General features: G+C 36.7%; 1 protein-coding gene and 1 long non-coding RNA gene across 7 annotated transcripts in view; one reads left to right on the forward strand and one right to left on the reverse strand.

Moving 5' to 3' along the window:
- Positions 1-43: 43 nt before the first annotated feature.
- The window catches only part of SLAIN2 (SLAIN motif family member 2), a 33,394-nt gene continuing 11,401 nt past the window's right edge, over positions 44-22,036 (reverse strand). The window contains exons 3-9 of one of the 6 annotated variants that reach the window (XM_068188378.1): positions 18,281-18,445; positions 16,726-16,887; positions 15,144-15,503; positions 12,895-13,032; positions 7,833-7,910; positions 3,120-3,429; positions 44-1,382 (exon numbers count right to left, since the gene is read on the reverse strand). In XM_068188378.1, coding sequence (XP_068044479.1) covers positions 1,316-1,382; positions 3,120-3,429; positions 7,833-7,910; positions 12,895-13,032; positions 15,144-15,503; positions 16,726-16,887; positions 18,281-18,445 — 1,280 coding nt within the window. In that variant the 3' untranslated portion in view covers positions 44-1,315. Of the gene's footprint in view, positions 1,383-3,119; positions 3,430-4,776; positions 4,882-5,925; positions 6,048-7,832; positions 7,911-11,021; positions 11,081-12,894; positions 13,033-15,143; positions 15,504-16,725; positions 16,888-18,280; positions 18,446-22,036 lie in introns of those variants that run through there. The other 5 variants (XM_068188381.1, XM_068188383.1, XM_068188382.1 and 2 more) reach the window with 5 other exon arrangements.
- On the forward strand, positions 6,047-15,372 carry LOC137472883 (uncharacterized). The gene is made up of 4 exons (XR_010998465.1): positions 6,047-8,011; positions 8,460-10,784; positions 11,515-11,740; positions 13,728-15,372. It is a non-coding gene; the product is annotated as an uncharacterized lncRNA (long non-coding RNA).

Raw genomic sequence — 22,036 nt, forward strand, 5'->3', positions numbered from 1 at the left:
ATTAAATATATCAGTTGTTCTGAGCAAAATGCGTTATTGTAAGTCAGAGCCACCAGAGGAGTTTAATAGCTTGTAAACAGACATAGCAGGTTTCATACTCTGTTACCAGTAATGTAAGATACACATATGTAAGGCAAAGTACATATTTAAACACACTTACATGGGCAATATCTTCTGTAAAAATATTTACAATTTAAAATAAACCAATTTAAGAAATGGATGAAAGTAAAAAAATAGGATACAGAAAACTCCCTCATACCATGGAACATCACCTAAATGAATATCATTTGGCATCAAGAGTAACTAATTTCCTTAAAATTTGTATGTTACAAGTGCATAGTTGTGTTTCCTTCTCCTCAACTATCAGCATTTACAGTTGCTGCAGGCTGCATGTATCATGGTATGGTATTAGAACATATCAAAATTATCACTTGCTCTTTCTTTTGCAAGGAAACCTGCTATAAAATTTTTTTTCCCAAATAGCAAGCCAATGTGTTAAAAATGTGGCTACAATAGTGAAGGCCATATTTCCTGAGCCAGGAATTTAAAGTTAGAAAGACTGTACAACTAATACTAAGCCCTTCTGGCAATCAAACATAAGAGTAGGTAAAGCCAATAAATCAACATAGGAAAGATGCAATCTATACTATTGCATTGTGTGTGTCTGCTACATTCAAACCTTTTAATGCGACAGAAGTCATGGCTACAACTCCCTGTTCCGCCTAATCCTCCAGGGTAACTGCTGATTCTTCCTGCAGTACTGAAGGACGGATCCAGTCCCAGCTGGGATCTCATACAATTGTTAAAAGCAACATTTCCCTAGCACTGTAGCAGTCTACAATCAGAACATGAGCTCTGATTCATGTAGCCTGGTTTCAATAGTACATATTCACCAATCTTTCTGCTGAGTTAAAACAGGCTGAAAATGAAGATTTGGATAATGTATGTTGGTAGTTATCCTTGCTGTTTTTCAAGATGGGCATTTCTTTGGCATTCATTCATTTTTGCCCCGACATTGGCCACTCTCATAAATGCTCATATTGATAACATTTTTAGCAAGCAATAAAAAAGCCCCCAGAACTGATAGCAATTTAATGTAGAAGTGATTGTATGATCACCAAACATCTGATGTTAGATGTCATTAAAGTGCTGCTTTATAATAATCTCTGCCAGTTTGTGCTAATTAGAGACAGAGAGGTTTGGAATTTTTACAAATTCCAAGAGTCATATCTGAACAGTTTGTTTAATCAAGCTGTCTTTTCGCCTGGTGAGGAAGTATCCATGAGCACTGGAACTCTGCACTGAGCTGTGCAGATCAGTAGCAGCCATCTTTCCAACTCTCATCTTTCACGTTGCCATATGTCTTGGGAGTGGGTAATGATCTAAAATGAAATGAGATGTTTTTCAGTTTCATAAATAACTGTTGAAGTCTCTATCTACAATACATAAGAATTTAAACATTTTATAAATAACTGAAATATACACTTCATTCATTTACTTCTCTGCAAGATAAACTTTTAGTTCTCTTTAAGATAAACCCTAGAGTATTTTCAGTTTTAGGCTTCATGTGTTGTATCTTGGCAACTACCACACCAGGAAAAAGCTTAAATAAATAAATAGACAGAAAACTTATTGCTATTATACTCTGTAAAAATGCAAATTTAATTTGCTTCCACCTAAAATGGGCCATTTTTTTCAGTGATGTATATAAACAGACAAGTCCTCTTTTAGAGTATTGCATTTTGCTTACATCAAAATCTGACATTCACAGAAACTTGATTATTGCACTGCGTACAGAGTCCACATTATAGAACCATGGAATTGTTTAGGCTGGAAAAGACCTGTAAGAACATCAAGTCAACCCATTAACTCAGCACTGCAAAGGCCACCACAAGACCATGTCTCAAAATGCCACATCTACACATCTTTTAGATATGTCCAGGGATGATGACTCCACCACTTCCCTGGCCAGCCTGTTCCAATGTTTGACGAACCTTTTGGTGAAGAGATCTCACCTGTTACCTAATCTAAACCTCCTCTGGTGCAAGCTGGGGCTGTTTCCCTTTGCCCTATACATGCAAACTTAAAAAAAAAAAGAAAAATTAAGTCAGTTTAAAAAAAAGTTTAGTAAGTGAAACACTTTTCTTTAAGACAAGCTGTGATCTGGACAACCACACTTCACTACTATTAGCAAAGTCCTGGCAAAACAACTGCTTTTTATTACACAGAGTTCTGTACTGCTGACCAGTGCAGGCTTTAATCACAAAAGTCAGTGCTGTGACAGTTGCTTATCATTCCCCTGCCTAGCACTCACTTCAGAACAGAACTTTTCCACTGTGCTGTTTACCACCATTTCATCTTTTTTACAGTACTAGAGACTAATTGTTTTTCCCTTCCGTTTAAGGAGATTCTTAATATTTCTCATGGATGACTGCTTCCTTATGTCAGCTTCCACTTAACATCTTCAGTGAAATCTGACATTCACAGTTAATACTCAGTCTCTCTTGCAGTAGTTTTCGAAAAGACACTGACATCAAGCAACTTCTATAGTTGGGTGCTAGCACAGTTATGTTTAAGCTAAAAATTCTGTTTCATCCTGTGGGTTAACTGGAGTGATTTTTACATTAAGTTTAGCAAATGCTACAGATGTCTTGGTGCATCTTCTTTCTAGAATTTTCCAGCTGCCCAAAGAGAGAATCTACTCTTACCATGGTACTGTTGCTTGAGTTATGGAGGCAAGCCGTTCTGACTTCGGAATGTGTCACTCACACAAGTGAATTTTCTCTTGCCAGCTATATTTTGGTAACTTTTTACCACAAACAGACAAATTTTTGCTGTCTTCTCAGCCCAGACTAAGATTTTATTTACTTAGTTCAGTATCTTCCATTACTGATTTCACTTTCACTCATTCACCTTCACTCTCTCATTAAAGAACCTTTATCTCTCACTTTGGATTCAAAACTATTTTGGAAATACTTCACATGGTCTTCACATGGTCTCCACTTCTGTTCTGAAAACCTCAGGATCAAAATAACAATTGCAAGAAGAAGCAGCACAAATACACAGTGAACAAAATTAATTTTGAAACTTCAACCTAAGACTAACTGTCAGAGTCTCACCTGCGAACAGGTTGTGCAAGTTTGCTACGAGGCACTGGGATGCCCCCCGTGGAAGGGGCACTGGGTCTGGGCAAACCACTCCTCATCCCTGCTGGTCTGGTAAGAGTAGTACTGTTAATACTGCTGGCAGGGCTCAGCAAGCCTGAGCTCTGGGCTGCAAGAGGCCCTGGTGAAGAACTACTGTGCGTCAGCTGTGCGGCTTCTGGAGAGGCGACCGAGCCCGGCCCATGGGCACTGAACGCTTTCACTGGCTGTCGGAGAGCTAAGGGAGACGGTGCCACAGGCGAGCGGAATTTACTCGAAGAAGGTACTGGAAAATACAGAAATCACTTTCAGTTTACGTTGCAATATTACTGAAATTAAAATCTGGAAATTACTTTATGTGATTATACAAACAATATGGAATGTATAATGGAATACAGCCAATCAAGCAGCAATGAGAAACAGGAATTCAGATGTCCTCTTTGTCATGTGTTTTTGATATCATAACTCTAATGCCCTCTTTGCTGACTACAAATATTTATCTGGATTTATAAGTAATCCTAATCAGGCTATAACTGTTCTATCAGTTAAGTCAAAACAAACAGAGAAGAGGGCTTAAGAAGAAATTTAACTACTTCGGAAACATGTGACCTTAATTCTGATCCGTGAAAGAACATGTTGAAGAATACAGTATTCTAGTGTGACACAGGCTTTAAACAAATTCAAAGTCTGTGTTAGTCTTCAATGATGAAATTTTGAGCGCAGAGCATCCTGGTGTTTCTTTTATGCTGTTCTTTTTAACCACTGAATTAGAATTCATCTAAAGTTATAGTTACATCCCACATTTTCTGGCAGATGAAAAAAAAAAAAAGATGGGGTTAGCTCTCCTGATTTCAGCTGGGATACTTAATTTTCTTCCTAGTAACTGGTATATTGCTGTAGTTTGGATTAAGGATGACATCAGCCAATGCCCATCACCAAAGAGTTTGAGGTGCTGCTATGAAACTTAAACCAGACAACTCTTAACATTTTGTAGCCTTCCTCTTCTTACAAACATTACCTAAATTATCAGTAAAACGAATACCTGTTTTCTAGTACTTTGTACCTGAGTTAGTATGCAAGGTTTTGTTATCAAGTCCTTTTTGGGATAGGTTAGTAAGACAGAATATTCAATAGTTCTTTGATTATGCCAAACCTTAAGCATAATTCTTCACAACTATGAGGAATATTTATAAATTATGCATAATTTATCACTGAACAGAATAGTTAAACTAATCCATAATCTTAGTAATGGAATGAAATTTCACCAGCTTTTCAAACTTATTAGGGTGCGACAGTAGGAGTCAACACAGGATGATCAAATCAATCACGTAACGAAAACATGCTTACATTTAGTAAATTTGCATTAACTATTCTTTCCTCTACTAAATAAATGTTTTATACTGAGACCAACGTTGCATAGTTTTTGACAGATGTTGTGCATAAAGAAGCTGGTCCTTAACACAGCTTTTATTATCATTTTCAAGGTAGATCCAGTAAGAACACGAGGAGTGAGAAAGGAGACGGGTAATGAAGGAATGTAGCATCCTAAATGGGGTACTGAGGAACTGGTAATTTTGAGATTGTATTCTGAAGCTGTTTCTTATAGGGGATGTCTAGGAAGATTAATATGTACCTCATTACAGATGTGAATTGGATTTGATTCCTTTCTGGATTACCCAAGGGGGCCTTTCCCCTGACAGCAATATCAAACACAGCATGAAGCCACTCATGGGAAAAGCTGACAAGAAAAGGTGACAGAGAGGTCAAAAACACATGACAGTTGCTAAGTGGCAGGGAGATTAAGTAAAAAACCTTAAAATAAAAGCTGGCATCAAGCCAGAGTATGGATTAAGGAAAGCATTACCAACAGAATGACTGGACAAGAAAAGCATCCAAGTGTTCCTAGGACTAAGATAGATTATATAGATTATATATAAGTTTTTAAAACGTGACCTCGCCTGTTAACATCGATGCAATCAAATCTGCAGAACTTCCAAGTGACTCTACAGTGTAAATACTGGGAGCCTTTATCACTGAACTCCTCATTACAGTGCTTGGAACACAAACACAGCACCATGTTAACAGCTACCAACAGAGCAATGCCAGTGTATAAAAACTGAATACAGTTTTGGGCTTCTTACAGGCACAACAGGGAAAAGGTTTTTAGGTACAGAACATAAGCAACAAAAAGTTGCAACAGAAGAAATCTTCTCGCAATTCCCAGCAGAAGTAAGGATCCAGTAAATCAGTGTTCTCCATCCTCTTTAACCTTCTGCTGGCCATATTTTACCATGCTGCAAACTTGAGCTGTCAATTGATAAAACATTTCCTGTCAGCACAGCATTGCAGACATTGCTGAGAGCTACATTCATTCTTGTGCATAAAGGAATGAATTGTCTTCCAGAGCAGCCCACATGATGCAGTCTGGCAAACTGCCTAATAGTTCTGTTCTACAGATAAAGAATTTGGTCTCAGAGCAGTTTTGGATATTCACTGTAGTCAGTTTGGCCTATCTGTAAGACAGGATCACAAAGACTGAGGTACTGCCTCACAGACTATTTGGTAACTATGGTGTAACCACATATAGTATTTAGCTGATCCATGTTTAACAAAAACATGTAAACATGTAAGGGCAGTGCTTAATAGATTTACACAGCTCAATCGCCTTATAAAGTAAACTAGAAACAGCTACAATTAAAACATCTGGCAGCCAAAAAAAAAAAAAAAAAGAAAAAAGGAAAATTAAAAGGCATGGTGCAGTTATGACATTTAGATGTCCTACCCTCTCTCGATTCTGTCCTGGATTGTGGGCACGGAGCACGAGATCTCCATGTGGCAAAGTAGGGTGCTGTGAAGCTGCAAACTTATTTGGCTTGCACTCCAAGGCCAGCTGCTGCACACCAACTTGAAAACAGATTAAATTCTAATGCAGTTGTTAAATCACAACCATTATGATGAGATGAATCAGCCCAACATGAAAGAACAGATGAGGTTTAACTATCAGAATCAATCAACTGATCTGTCATCTGAGTACAGGAAAGATGTGGACCTGTTGGAGCAGGTACAGAGCATGGATGAGTATGTCTCCTCTATCTGGAAAGAGGTGGAGGTCTTCAGCCTGGAGAAGAGAAGGTGCTGGGGAGATGTTACCACAAAGTGGTAAAAAAAAGCCAACACGTGTGTGAAAGGTGTCAAGCTATGTAATGAACAGTATTTTAAGAAGGCAAAATCAATTGTTGCTCAGTTGTTCATTTCTCTGAAAGGAAAGTCTTGCTTCATTACTGTTAAATACCTCTATACTCATGAGGATCTCAGATCAGGAGAAAGAAAACCAACACATTAAGGACTATAAAATAGCAAATAACTGAAAAAGACAAAGCAAGTAAGTGAAAGGATCCTCATTTGCAGTAAGGAATGACAACAGCCATAAACTGGAATATGCAACTGGCAGTGCAATGTGCTCTGTTCCTCATTCTCTAAGGTTTAATAAATTTTTACAAATAATATAAACTCAAAGAAAAACTAATTTTCTGTACATTCCTACAGGTTCAGCCATTGACCTAATAAGTGTTCCAGACATCCTGAGGAGGGCATGGACAACTGGAAAGAAAGCAAAGAAAGCTCAGCAGAGACATAGTGATGGTGGGTGGTCTTATGCAAAGCAGAACATTGTGAGAACTCTATCTGGTATGAAGTATGAAAACTGTTAAGAGACTTCCTCTTAAGACATGTGAATCTGTTTCACAGGCATCATACTTCGCTAAAACTTTCTGCATGGCATGAAGATGACTCTAAGGAGTTGGCATTGTTAAAGCCCCAAGAGAAACACGTACTTTCTGTCAGCCCCTCATGTCTGCACCCATGACTCTCACAACGCTTAAAGGATTCTAGCATCTACAAGCTTATGAATTAGTCTCAAGTGTAACATGATCTTTAAAATGAGATCTTCTTGATTGTAATATACAACAGACCAACTATGCTTAAAACCAGAATCATTGTTTACCTTAACTGTGAAACTGAGGCAGTGTCACATACAAGGCTGCCAGAGCTGATTAAAAATCAGATAAAATTGTCTAATTGTATTAGAGACTCAATATTTCATGGTATTTAAAAAAAAAGTCAAGTTCAGCCATTAGCAAACTGGAATATTATATACAGGAGTCTCTAATTCCTTGAGTCAAAAAACCTTAATTCATCTATGTTGGGATTAACCTTCTGGTTTTGTGAGGAAAAGAGAAAGCCCAAGTACATGCAAAATAAGTTGATAGTCTACAATCATCTTTTCAAGGATAAATTTGTTAGCTTTTGTTCCCAGCACAAAGGATTGTATGAGTATTTTTACAACTTCTTTAACAACTGTATTTTGCTATTTTAAAAATTCCTATACAAATATAGCCCTAGTGAATATGTATTTATGAGTCTACATTTCTAATCCGTATTTCCTGATTAATGTTAGAAAGTCACCATTCCTTGGATTTTTTTATCTCAAAATTCAATCTCCTATATAACACAGAGTTTATTTTCAATATTTAGACCAAGAAGATAACTTTCATACATCAAGGACCACTTGGTTAATTTCTACAGTAATTGCAAGAGCAAGTTTATTAATCTAGAACATGTGAGACTTAATGCAGGTGAACCATTATCTGAGATTTGCTGGAGCTTGATAAGAGGTTGTAAGTTAATTACCTCCTTTTGTAGATGGAGTTTGAAGGAACTGTTTGGTTTTGAAGGCAGCACGAGGCAAATTTTTCTGCCTTTGCAGAGCTGTTGAAAGACAAGAAGTGTTATATTTGTCTAAGAAGATAAGAAAACTAAATTTACTGGGAATTTCAGAATTGTATCCACTTGTGAAGCATCAAGGAACAGTGTGAGTAAAACACTCAAAAGTTGTTATGACTCTGGAAGTGATGGAGTTTTGTAAATGGTGCTTGCTCTTAATGGCAGAGTTGCACAGGAGTGTGTCAGAAATTTTGCAGTGCAAAATGCGCAGATTTGGTAAGAGTAAAGCTTCTTGCAGGGCAAAAAGCCCAGAAATGCAAAACAAAATTAAAACACCAAAGGGAGAACAAGCCACCTAGCAAACATGCTACAGCAATATGAGAGCAAGATTAGACACAGATGAAAATTAAACTGTTGTATTTGAACTAGCAAGACTAAATTTTTCATTTTAAAAGTGTTTTCAAAAAAAATTCTAATACTATACAAAAGCATAAATCTTTGCCTAATATGATCATCATATAAACAAAATGCATTCTTCAGCTATGGAGAATTAAGCCTTCTTGAGAGATGTCTTTTTTCTCCCCGCTTCAAAAGGTATGCAAGAGGACTTAAGCTTAAAATGAAGACTTAACACTAAGATTTATCAACTGCCAGCATGTCCCCAGCATGATGGAAGTTGGTTTTTATTGCTCCTTTTTCTCCCTTGTCCTGCCTTTTGTCTAGTAACATTCAAGGGCTGGTACTGCCTTGAAATGACCTCACTACCTACCAGTTACCAAGAGAGAAGCCAATGTTCCGAGAGCTGCAGAATCTTGGCATGGAGAGAATTACTTACTGCCAGAAGGAATGCATTGACTCAGCCTATTTCCATTGCAGCACATTTAAGGGGGAGAAGGAGGAAAGTAGTCAATGAAATAAAGCTTTGACTACACAGAGACTTCATAAAATGATAATGTATGAATAAACATCTCTGCTTATCTCAATGTATGAAGTTTTATACCAGCATAAAACTGATTGCACTAACAAGGCTTATTTCCATAGTGAGAAGGAAGAAAGATGGGGGAACAGCTGTGCAAAAAGATCCTGACCCTGAGTAAGGAATGATCCCATCACCAATTATTGAATATTGCTATAAAGAAGGTGTGGGGGGGAACAATTTGAATCCTAATATTAGTTAATCCTTTTGTTTGATAGCATATAATGATTACCATCACCTTTCCTATGCTTCAGTCAGTGCAAAATACACAGTATTTTATGAACTATAAAAAATTCATCATGTGTTTTAACATCATGCTGAAATTATGACTAGGCAGTCTATTCAATTTAGTCCTAATAACTAACTATAACTGTTATGTTCAACAAACAGGAAAAAGGAATTAGATTGTTCATAAACACAGTAAAATTCTGCCTGTGCCTACTACTAATAGAAACTTAATTCCTTCTACCAACTAGAATCTAATGCAAAATAGTCTGTGGCAATATGTAATTCTTACTCAACTGGCACATGGTCTTCCTAGAAACTTTTTTAAAAGCATACATATGAACAGCCAATTAAGCAGAGTAAGGTCTCTAAATATGAGTACAATTCCTAGAAATTTACTGAGGCACACCACTGGCCAGACTGCTTCAGTCCTCAAGTATTCCACTTTATTATTTTCTACTGAATCACTGTTTTTGTTATACCACACAAAATGAAGAAAAGCTTCTTCCTTCATATTTTGAATTTGTTCTGTCCTAATCCACTCAGATTTCAATATGCTACTGCGCATGGGACTTTCATCCCCCATCATTATTCACACTTCTTGCAAGTCAGAGAGATGGGATGATATGGAAAAGATTTTAAATATGCATCTATCAAATTCCTTCCTTCTCAATGGAGACTCCAGGAAATAAACACTCAATAGCAAAACATTTCTGTGCACTGAAACACTGAACAGAGCTTAGGCAGTACAATTTGAGCAATGCTGAGCAAACATGCATTTTGAGATAAGTGGCCAGTGCATGTTTATCCACAGTACTTGCTGCTCTTGAAGTGCTCTGTGTGCTGTGACATTCCCTGTCACAACTGCCGCCTGCTGCACACATGTAGTTACATTTACTTCTGATCAACAGAACTGGACTACTTGGTTTCTTAAAAACTTACTCTTCCTCCTTTTACTCTGAACAGGCCAAGCAGTTGGATCTTGGCAAGCAGACCAGTCACTTTACTGACAGTTTGAAGAATCTACAGCTCTTCAAGAAAGTTTTGTATTTAGCTCTTCTTAAAAGCATCCATGTGCTCATAGTGCCACTAAGTACAAAAGCATCACACAGAATCCAAAAGCAGGTAGCTCCTACATGGAAGTCACCCTACAATTTTTAGAGCTTTGTACAATCTATGTGGTATAGGACCCAAACACGGAGATTTCCCATCACTAACACTTTAGACAATACCTGTTCCTTGGGGAACACACACAGTACCATATGTTCTAGTGTTTTAAGGTGAAATATTTACTAGCTTTCATATTTAAAAAAAAGTACTTTCTGCAGAATGGCATGGAGAATCAGATGTAAATTAAGATTCAAATTGTTACAATTGCTTTTTAATTCAATGTCTCTTCAAAACCAATTTAGATTGTTCACCACATTGCAGCTAAAAGTTAAAATGCCAATGTTTTCATGTTTACAGTTGTACCTCTAAACACATTATGTGTGTCTTCCCTCTCTTCTGTAAGCAAGCAAATACAATTTGGCTATAAAACTGTAAGAGGAATTGTCATTTCAGAAACTTACTGGATTCCTAGCTCATTTTTGAATGCCAGCAACCATAGCAAGTTCAGTACTGCAGCCACAGCAAATGTGCAAGTAAATTATGAACTGCAAATCTTTGACAAGGAGCAAAGTAGTGATCTCGGGTGGCAAGCCAGCATCCTCGCAGAGGTAAGCTCATGCAAAACTAGCAGGTGTATGAGGAAGCTTCAAATCCCAAGACCCAGAAATCATTGCCAAGGGAAAACAAAAATTTGCTGCGATTTAACAGTGCTTTGTGCAAAGTGACAAAATATAAAACCAATAAAACAAAAAGTATACAATAAAAAGGACACAATTCTGGAAATCTTTATACAATGTACAGTTTTGCAGAAAATTTTTTAATCCAGACTAAACAAAGATACTTACTCATTGACTTCACACACAAACCGTTTTACGATTGTCAATAGCAAGACTCTGACAAACATCTGTAAGAGCAGGGAAACTGTAAAAGCTAGAAATCTGGCCTTTATTAATGATATTTAACTTACATTTAAATGTAAGTTGGTCTAGAGTGGTTCACATTTGGGGAAACTGTCTATGAAAGAAAAGCAAATTTACCTAGTAATTCTTAGTGCATCCACAAATTGAAAAAAAGAAATATAAACAAAATCAGACCACTTTGGCTCCTTCAATGAAATAATTGACTAAATATTGAATACTGAGACTTCTGTTGTCTCATCCTTCCAGAAAATTTAACCATGAATATATTCTTAATTCTAGAAATAGCCTTCTAGCTAAGTTGCTCTCTATGCTCTTCCCGTCCCAGTTCACTCAATTCTAACCAAATAAATTCTATTCTCACCAAATAAAATCTGTAGATATTTTTACTAAAAATATTTTTTCATTAATTTTCTTTCAGCTCATTTTGGTAATTCTTCCTATCACTGAAATAGCACAGCTGTAGACCAGCTGTCCAACTGCTTTGAGTGCTCTATACTTTGATAAGGCTGTTTAACAGGTAACAGTCGTGCATTTGAACTACACAAACATCCTTTCAGCTGGAAATCCCACCTTCTGAGTGTCTGCAAAAGGTGGAAGAAGAGGGCCAAGGTGCAAGGATGCTGGAGTAACTTACATGAACAATGGTAATGTCACACTAACTTCTATCTACTACAGTATCACACACCTGGAACTGACTGTCCACACAGTCCTTACATCTGCTCTGAGTCTGTACAAAGACAGAAATCTTGGGAGTCTTTGGCTTGATCACTATTCCTTATTCTGTATTTAACTATACTTGGTAGCTTTAACACATTATTTTGAAAGTTTTAATATAACCAACTAGTTATGTCACTATGCCTTCACTGTTCTGTAGGTAAAATACTCCTAAGTTAAATTCACAAGCATTATTTTTACATTTCCTGTCAAATATTTAGATTACTGATGAACCTTTATCACAGAATTTTTACAGTTCAAAGCTCTACACAAAAATATTCATCATGTGTTCTTCCCTTGAAAATGTCGCAAAAGTTTATTAAATTCAGAAACTTGCTTTAAAAGAAATGGTCAGGAAATATTTAAACAACAGGAACTGGCAATACTGACATAGAAAGAAACACTGAAAACACTGAATATTTAATTTTGATTTGCTTTGGCTTCTTTAAGGTCACCATTTTCAAGAGATTTTTGAGAATAGCAGCATTTTCATATCAGCAGTTAACTTTTGGAGAAACTAGGAAAGCAGGAGTCCAGCAATGGGCTAATATGTTTTATGAGACACAGGTTCATCCAAACCTTTTTTAGGAAGTAACTGACACTTAAAGTAAATAAGATTGCCAACTGGATAGATAACCCATGCGCCAGAAAAAAAAAAAAATAAAAAAGGAAAGAAACTGCAGAACTGCAGACATGGGTTAACTTAAAGGGTTGAACTGAAATAAACACTTTCAGGTCATGTTTTACTACTTAAAAAAAAAAAAGTAATAAACATAATCTAGGTGTTTTTTCAGAGCCTATAAAGAAAACAGTTTCAGACATGCCCAAATACTGTATTTATAATTCTTCATATTACTTCTACATATACTTTTAGGAAACTATGAATGATACCTTAATAAGAAACCAGACTTTTTGAGTATTTTGTATACCATAAAAACAGAGTCACAAAAGTCTATTTAAAAATGAAGATTAGCATCTCCAGTGTGGCATGCAATGTTTTGCTTTGCCCTGAGACTTCGGAAGACAGCCGAATACCATTGCTTAATTCTGAAATTTACACTGAAGTAGTACTAAAGGTACTTACTGGCTGAGGCTTGAGGTTGAATGCGAGGTATTCCTCCATTTGGCACTTGGAAGTTTGAGTCACTTCTGCTGTTTTTCACAGACTCAGCTTGGATGTTAGATGTCCTGGACAAGTTTGGAAGACTACGCCTTAGTTTTTCTGTATGAAATAATACAAAGATACCACAACGTGTAGTCTGATGCTGGACAAAGGTCAGGTTGCGAACCCGTAGCTGAACCCCAAATGTAAGTGACACAAAATGTTAGCCATATAAAACTACATTGCAATTTAAAAGTGTATTTTGTTACATTACTTCTTCTCAGATCTATCACATAAAAAATATTTATGTATCGAAAAAAGTAAGAATGTACATTTTTCACTTATGGTGAAAAAAGTCAAGCATATTGTGTTTTGAAATTGAAACATATCTGGATTGTGATTCTCTGGGTTTTATTGTACTATTATCAAAGCTGAACAGACAAACCTAATTTGCAGTTTTGTACAGTTTTCAAATTATTTACCTAGAAAGTTATTTGTAACAAAATGCTTGCCTGAAGTGTAAAACCAACATAGACGTTTGAGTAAATTTTTGAGACTGCCTTGTCCCATATCAGTCCATTATACAACAAATAACAGACACCCACTTGGAAAGGACCTCTTCATACACAGCATTCAAAATTATTGAAGTGTCCAGTTATGCTTCATCTTTCACATATGACTTGACTTATCTACTCAGCTAATGCTGATATTTCGGGGGCTTTCTCATATTTGTACCACTGTTCACAGAATAGGAAAAGATGTCATTAAGTACTTCTCAAGTCTAATGACATTCTGTGTATCTCCAACCCATGCAGAGCTGGGTTGATGACATACTTTGGATAGAAGACTGAAGATGTCTTGACAGGATGAGTGGCCAACCTGATTCTGCAAAGGGATGCAGGGAAAAAGTAGGTTTACCATGCACAAGCACTAAAGTTGAAAACAAAACTAAGTCTTCATTGGCTGAATATTCCAACAAGTGTACTTTTCTTCACTTAGCAGTTTGCATTCCTTTGCACTGCACTTGGTACATTGTTGAACCCTGTCAACCAAATTTCCCTCCAACCATTCTAGACAAATAATATTAAAAAAAAAAAAAAAAAGAGAAAACCTGAATAACTTTTTTTTGGCTGCTGCTGTATTAACTCTGAATATCCAAGCAACACTCAACTGCACAAAAACTACTGCAGGATAACTCCTTGGAAGTATTTCAGAAACACATGCTCACACACTCTATTTTGATCCCTCTGGTATGTGGGATACTAGCTTTTGCTACCATACCTCTCTTAGGATATTTTTATGGCAGCTCATCTAGCACGGATTAAGACTTTCATTTTAAGAAATCAATGGTAAAGGAATTCTCAGTTAAGTTACAATATAATTGATTAGCTTTGTGTTGCACATTTTCCTAGATACCTAAAATTTCCCCAAGCCACTATTACTAGTAAAGGGAAATCTTAATATCTAAATGGATATTCTTTCTAAATTTAAAATCTTACTTGGTGGATAAAAACCACGTTTGTTGAAATGGGGATATGCTTACAAAATTCCATCCCAGTAAAAGAAGTTTCTGCTAGATTGCTACTAGGAAAAAGTACATTCAAGAAGAAAAGTAGTATCAGGATTATATTATTTTGTTCTATGCCAATATAGTATAACTGCATTGAATTTACTCCAAATTTTATTTATTACGCAGCAGTTTTCACAGATTTGAGATATCTAAAATATCCAACAAATGCATGAGTTAAGTACCAATATTTAAGACTATGCTCACGACTGAAAATATTCAGAGTCCTGCGCAACCAGAAGAAAGCATTCAGCTGCCTCACAGGCTATAGGCATGCATAAATCGCCATGTTACTCTAATCTGACCAGAGTTACTTTCCTCTGCATTTTGTTCTGTCATCTGTAAGGCCTAACTCTACTAGTAAATGAGTTTCCCTGCTTTATTTTAGTGCATTTGCCTGCCAAATATAGACCTTGGTCACTATGAAACTCAATTATACTCATTGACTGGATAACATCTAAAATAAATATAAGCCTATCAACTCATCTGACTGTAAGGGTGCCCCAGCAGAACTTCAGCTTTGCTTGCTCTGTGTTTTCTTCAGCAATTCAGAGATTAAACCACAATGTTACACAGGCACACAGTTTTAGGACTACACACTGACAAAACTCCTTTACAGAAACTACACAATTGCTCATGTAATGAATTTCAAACAGTTTTTTACCTTCACTTTTGACATTACTAGTTTGCAAGTCTGTAGGATGGCCTTGAAGCGAAAGACGAGGTTGCTGTAAACGGCTAATCATAGGCTGTGGTGACACTCTACTGTACTCTATGCTTCGAGCCGGTGATCGGGAGCGAGGTGAATTTCTTGGAGATTGTTTTGGTGAAGGCCAGGGAGAACTGCGAGGTGATGGTGAGAACCTGCTAACAGCAGGGTGCACTGTGTGATGTGTACCATCTTCCTCATCTTCTAAGCTCTGTGCATCAAGCTCCTGGTCACTGAACGTGCCTCGCCGAGTGGAATTGCAAGAGGAGCCAGAACTACGCCGAGAAGCTGTGGCTGCGTACTCTTGCCGCAGGCCTGGCAACAAGAATAACGTTGTTTACTTGCTTCCAGCCCACAAATGGTTCAAACTAGAGACAGTGCACACAGATATCCGCACAGCTCTCAAATTTGGCTCACCTTAACTCCTGTTATTGGAGGCATTAAATTAATTCTGATTAGTAACAAAAAGTTATCTACGAGCTAATAATTACTTCAATTAGTTGAGCTCATTCCTTTTCCTAGTAAAGCAATCATCAGTGTAGGTCTGCTGTGGATGTATCTGTTCATCTCCTTTCCCAGGCTGCAACTAGCAACACAGGCTACCTCAAAATTTTGGTATCAAGTAACATCCTATAACAATTATAGCAGCCACAGTGAAATGCTCTTGCAATGTGTTAGTGAATCTAACCAAAAAAGCAACACAATAAGCAACTCCTAGAGAAACTGGAGGTGTTAGATCAGTGGTCTCTGAAGTGTGGTGCCCATACCCCGGGGATAAGGAAACCAATCCACCAGCATACAGCAAGAAAATTCTGAATAACTAGTGTCTTAAAACCAGCATTTATCGTGTCTTTATCTCATGTATTTTGAATTATAATTTTGTGATTATTTGTGTATTTTTGTGTATGTTATATATAAGAGTAATATATGTCTATAATTTATTAAAAAGTACATATATTGGGCATTTGGTTTTGGTTTTTTTCACTGATAAGGATACACAATAAAATAGTCTGGAGACCACCTAGTTAGACAACCAAAATTATTATCACTTTCTGCAAATTCAGAGGGACAAAAAGTCTCAACTAAAGCTATAATTAAAGACAGACATCTATATAGGCACTTTTCTTAACAATTCTTTGCCATATTGACTTTACATTTCTCTGATTTAAATTATGGTTTAATTATTGATGTGAACAAGACGGGATTACATCAGTAAGGCACCAATCTCCTGAGAAGAATGGTGGCAGGTAGTAGTCCATTCTAACAATCATCCTTTTAGCAAGTACTGTACTTACAAATTCATACTCTCCAGCATTGTCTTGTCCATTGTTCCTAAAGAAAACTTCTGCACAGCAAATTCCTTTCCTTAGCTTGGAGGCTGAAGTCCTTAACCAGCTTTCTTGGGCAAATTACATTTGTACATCCACAGTAGAAATCATACTGCTTTCCCATGCTTACTAAACAAGTGCTACTGCAGTTATTTAAAAAAACCCAACGCAACAGCTCTACTTTGATTTCAGGAAAAAAACCCACTTACTTTCCTCCTGCATTCGTGCTAAAATTTGCACATCTGTGACATCATTTAACTTGTAATTAGACCCAATAGAGTCTTCATCCATCTCCGATGCACTTAATTCACTGTCCAGAGAAGACTGTGGACTTAGTGGAGGATTTCTGTCTCCTGAAATTTTAAGATGACCTATGGAAAGAAAATAAAGTAACAGGAATTGTTGTTACTAAAAAAAAAAAAAAATGTAAGCTGCATTTCCTTTCCTAATAAAAACCACCAGTCTGAAGAAATTGCTACTGAGACACTGATCTGACAAACCACTTGAAACATTTGATTATTTTATTGCAAACCTAGGTTGAAAATGTAACTTACAAAAGCAGATGTCAGCATTACCTTCTAAAAATGGGCAACTCTATAAAATCATTGCAATAGTCTCAAAACAAACTAATGGCAAATAATTTGGTCTATCATAGCACGTTCCAATTGCTATGAAGTTTGGACAGCTCTACAAAAAGAGCAAGTGCATACCTGGTTCCATCTGTGCTTTCATTCTCACCTCTTTATAGTACCTTGTAAGAAATAAGTTTGACTGGACCTTTCTTAACAATAATGTTTTGCTGATGCAATGACTATTGATTCAGTTTGGAATGCTTAAAATATACTTTATCTGAAGATACTACCTGTTGCACATACACATCTTTGCTAAACTATAACATGGAAACCGTAACAAGGAAAAACTCTCCCTGTTCGCTGCCTTCTGCCCTCCCATTGCCTGTTACATCTCTGTCCCCCACAGGCAGACATGTCATTGTAGCACCGAACTACCGAGATTTAATCAAAAACTGGATAATGGCTCTCATGTAGTGCAGGCTTCTGTAAAAGTCCACAGTGAACTAGTGATAGCTGGATTGTCAATGCAATGTTTTTTCACCTTTCCTGTAAGCTAACTTAAATGATATGCAATAAGCCAACAGTCTGACTTCAGAGTAGAGATTCGTTCCAGGCATCAATTTTTTTCATGCAAAGACAAGTTTCTACAGTGCAGAATAAAAGCAGAAAACATAACCAGAAGTTAATGTTTACACTGATGGCTACAAAGTCTCATGGAATGCTTAACTGGAATGCATGTTTCTTCCTTCTATTATATTGTTCACATTGCATACCAAATGTTTCAGTTGGTAAACAATAGGATAGTTGAAAAGACTTCACAACTACCAACCCCTAATCTTTGAACACCTACAATGGAACTTACACCCCTGTCAATTACAGGGTCAGCTCCAGAAGCCATTTGGAACTCCACAGAATGAACTCTGCTGTTTTGGTCTAACTGCTAATCACATACATCAGTAATTTTTGGGACACAGACACCCGAAGAAAACATTTTACATGTTTCTCATACCAGAAAGTATGTAAAAAAAGCCCTTCCTAAAAGGCTTAAAACTGTATGATGCACACATCCTACAAAACACTGGAAAGTTCTTGAGTCTTTCTTACTCTAGTTCAATACAAATGTTCTCTGTCTGAGCATATTTGTGAAGGAAGAGGAGGAAGAAAGGAAACGACCAGGAACACAGTGACTTACCTGAGGTACCAGGAGGTATGAGCTGTTTCACTAAAGCAGATTTCACTGGTGTTGAGGAGGGAGAATTGAAGCCACTGCTGTAGGGGCTACCAGTATTTGGACTGTAGGAGCTCGCGTAACTGACTGCACTGAAAGGGCTGCTGTACAAATTCTGTCTCTTGAGAGCTGCAGGAAACAGGGGAAAAGTAATGAATTATACTGAATGAATCGAGGAAAAACAAATACAATACTATATTGTGTCTTCAGTGTGATTTAATTACTATGCAATTCAAGTAGAAAACTTCAGTCACCAGAAAGTTTTTCCACTGCTTTCTTCACTCCTAGATATAACCATAATGTGAAAAGAGTGGGAGAAGAGGACAAGACAAGACAGTGACAAGTTATAGTTTCCTTTTAGATTGTCAGCTGATGTCTTTGAGATGTCCAGTGTAGGTGATGGGAAGCAGGAAGGCAGCAGCAGCTCCGTTACACTAACATACACCCTATACATAACTACATACAAACCAGAGCACGGCATGAAGTCACGTTCTCAGAACTATCAGACCTGTCTGAATCACACAATACTTCAGCAGTAACCTCAAGACAGCACCACACAACTAAGCAGTATCACCTACAAAATTCCCCTAAGCATATGCTAAAATGAAAAAACATTAAGTAAGGCAAATGCCTCTGTATAGATCTGTGGGTACCGTGAACTTACCAGAATAAAGAAAATTGATTATTTCCTACTGTTAACTTTCTGTTCTAATGACTTGGGATTTTTGACCATAGGCTTCAACCTCATACACAATATAAGATCTAAATTGGGTACTTTACTCTGCCATTTATTGTAAATGTTTCAGTGTTGAAGTATTTTCAGATGAATTTTAAACACTGGTGTATATTAACAGTAGTGAACAGTATGATACTGAAATTCTGCTGGTTGTTTGGTATATTATTTGTTTCACTACTTGACTATTTTGTTCAAAAGTTTACATTTAAAATATAACAGAAAATGAAATTTCAGCTACAGGGGTAGTGGGATCCAAAAGATATTTAAGACGCTTTTGCTACAAATCAGTTCCTTCACTGCTGGAAGTATATTAATACAGAAATGTATATAAGGACGAATTACATTGCAAAATGTTAAGATAAAAAAGCTAGAAATGCCAACTTGATGTTATGTAAATCCAGATGAGATTTAGTTGCAGCTCACCCAGCTGCTGAAACTAAGCTTTTAAAAATATTGTGTGACATTTCTCTCAGTGAAAAGGGGCTTCAATGAGTGCAGTAAGAATTAGGCTACTGACAGCAGTAGATAAAAAAAGAAAGGAAATGAACCCATATTTCCTTACTAAAAATCATTGTTGCTTTGACATTAGAAGCCAAAACAGACTACAGATGCATGAAATGCTGCTTTCAGCCTAGCAAAGCTTCAGCTTCTCCCCTTTGCTCTTGGTCACTACATCTTCAGTTGTCCAGTGTAAACATTGGTAGGGCTGCACTATTATCTGACCTACTAAAGTAGATTTAAGTTAAAAAATATCAGGAGAATTTTAACTGACTGCCTCACTTAATCAATTTTTAAGAGTGCCCCAAAAAAAAGTAACATCCAACCTAGCCAATGGCAGAATACAGCACAGAGGCAAAAGCAGCAAAAATTAAAGCTGACTTTGCAGCAAATTCCTAAAATTGCATCTTGTGTAAAGATCCTTTCTAAACCAGTTAATATTACCAGTGTTTTAGTTAGAATGAAATGACAGTTATAGATGAAGGGTGAAAGGTTTATATTCCAGCTTTCACTGCAAGTCTTAAACAATATGCGTTAATTTCAGCAAGTTGTGAATTCACTAAATACTAGCAAGTATTCATGAGGTATCTTCAGTTTACTTTAAGTGTCAGAAGAGAAAACCTCCATTTGATTACAAAGCTCAGTAAACATAACCAGTAATTACAAGTCATTCTGTTCTGGGTGACTATGATGAAGCCTTTGATATCAACTTCTAGCATTCACAAAGGAACCCCAAAGCATCTATTCCAACTGAACCTTTGTTCTCACACACACACACACAAAAAATTATTTTTCATCCCTTGCCAAAAAAGGTCATTAAAAATCCCTAAATTGTAAGTCTGCACAACACTTCTTTTTTTTGTATTTATTACACAGACAAGTATTTAAAAATACTGACCACAAATTAGAAAACAATTCTACTACTATATGGTCTTCAAAACAGGCTCTTTGTCAACATCCATAATGATACAATGTATTTGATCATACACAGATTTTTAAAATGAAACTTAGCATGACTTTGCTACATGTAAAAAGTTTGCTCCCATATGTGGTGAGACTTGACACACACAGTACTTTTCATCCTAGCTAATATGAACCTTCATCAGCACAGTACATTTTCCCAGACAAAAAAAATCTGGATTCAAACCCATTTTCTGGACCAGAATTCCTGAAGGTTTTCCAACAGGGATTTCTGTAACTCAGGAAGACACTGCTATTTTTACACATAGAGATATGGTCTTTATTAGGAGTGCAAGACAAAATTAGCAAGACAGATAATCATTTTAGCATTAAAATGATCCTAATATTAAACACTAACTTACAAAAGATTACGCATTAGCTTTCAAAACAGCAGAAGGGAGGGTCGATAATCAACAAGTTTAGTTTAACGTAAATTTTCTTTTATAACATTCAAAAACCATATGCAGCATTTAAGTCCTTTTAGTTATGATATTGCTGAAATGGTAATGAATGTCTCTTTTGTTGTAGAAAATAGGAAAATTTGAGTGCAGAATACACCTAAAGTCCCCTCTAGTCTGAACACACTTCCAACACTGAGCATGACTCGCTCTGCAATTGTAAACCTGACTGCTGACAAGGCATTGTGCATCAGTAACTGCTAACAGTAGCACGGAGCTAAGAGCTCTTCTTCCCTCCTTTATTGTCATGCAATGAAAAATACAACGAAGAAGAGAATGTCAAATACAAGAGAGCATTTGAGAATGAAAAAGAGGAAAAATATTAAGATTAGAAAGATGTAACAATAGGAACTAACAATGTAAAAAGAGTCAATGCAAAAGAAGCATCAGCAAGGATTCAGAAAAAAGTTATAGAAGTGTGAAAAGACTTATCCATGGAGACTGGAACCAGAATCTATGAACTAAACCCGTAGCTAGTAACAGGTTAAGTGATGGGTCCATGAGGTACAAGTGCTATGCAAAATCCAAGTTACACGATACTCCTGAAGTGCAGAATAGGAAAAACACACAAAGTTACAAGAAACACTTCTTGTCTTCTCCAGTGGAGCTCCCTGCTACCCTTATTCTGTAAAGGAGGCTGGTTGCTCTAAAAGACAATTTTGTGTTTTGTTGAAAATTCATGTTTACATGAATCTGCTCCAACCAGCATGTGCCCATCTTTCTACCGTTAGTATTTCCACCAATTAATACTATAAATGAATTGTGGTATTCTTTCAAGTATCACTGCCAGAAGCAGATTCGCGGGTCTAGGGGAAAACTAAAAAAGAGGTGAAGTTACGTAAACGCATCGTTACAATGTTAAAACTTCCAAATATATTCATTTCATAGAGAAGTTTGCTGCCATTCTGCTTCAGCTATGAATTTCTAAAGATACCCTGTGGGTAACAGAATTAGTGGTACTTCTGGAAGACTTCTACTCAGTTCTGAAAGTAGTTAAACCACAAACAGAATTATGTCAATCAACTGCTATCCATTCATAAATACTCAGCAGTATTCAGATTCCCAAAC

Source organism: Anomalospiza imberbis, chromosome 4 (genome assembly GCF_031753505.1).
Source record: "Anomalospiza imberbis isolate Cuckoo-Finch-1a 21T00152 chromosome 4, ASM3175350v1, whole genome shotgun sequence".
Taxonomy (NCBI): domain Eukaryota; kingdom Metazoa; phylum Chordata; class Aves; order Passeriformes; family Viduidae; genus Anomalospiza; species Anomalospiza imberbis.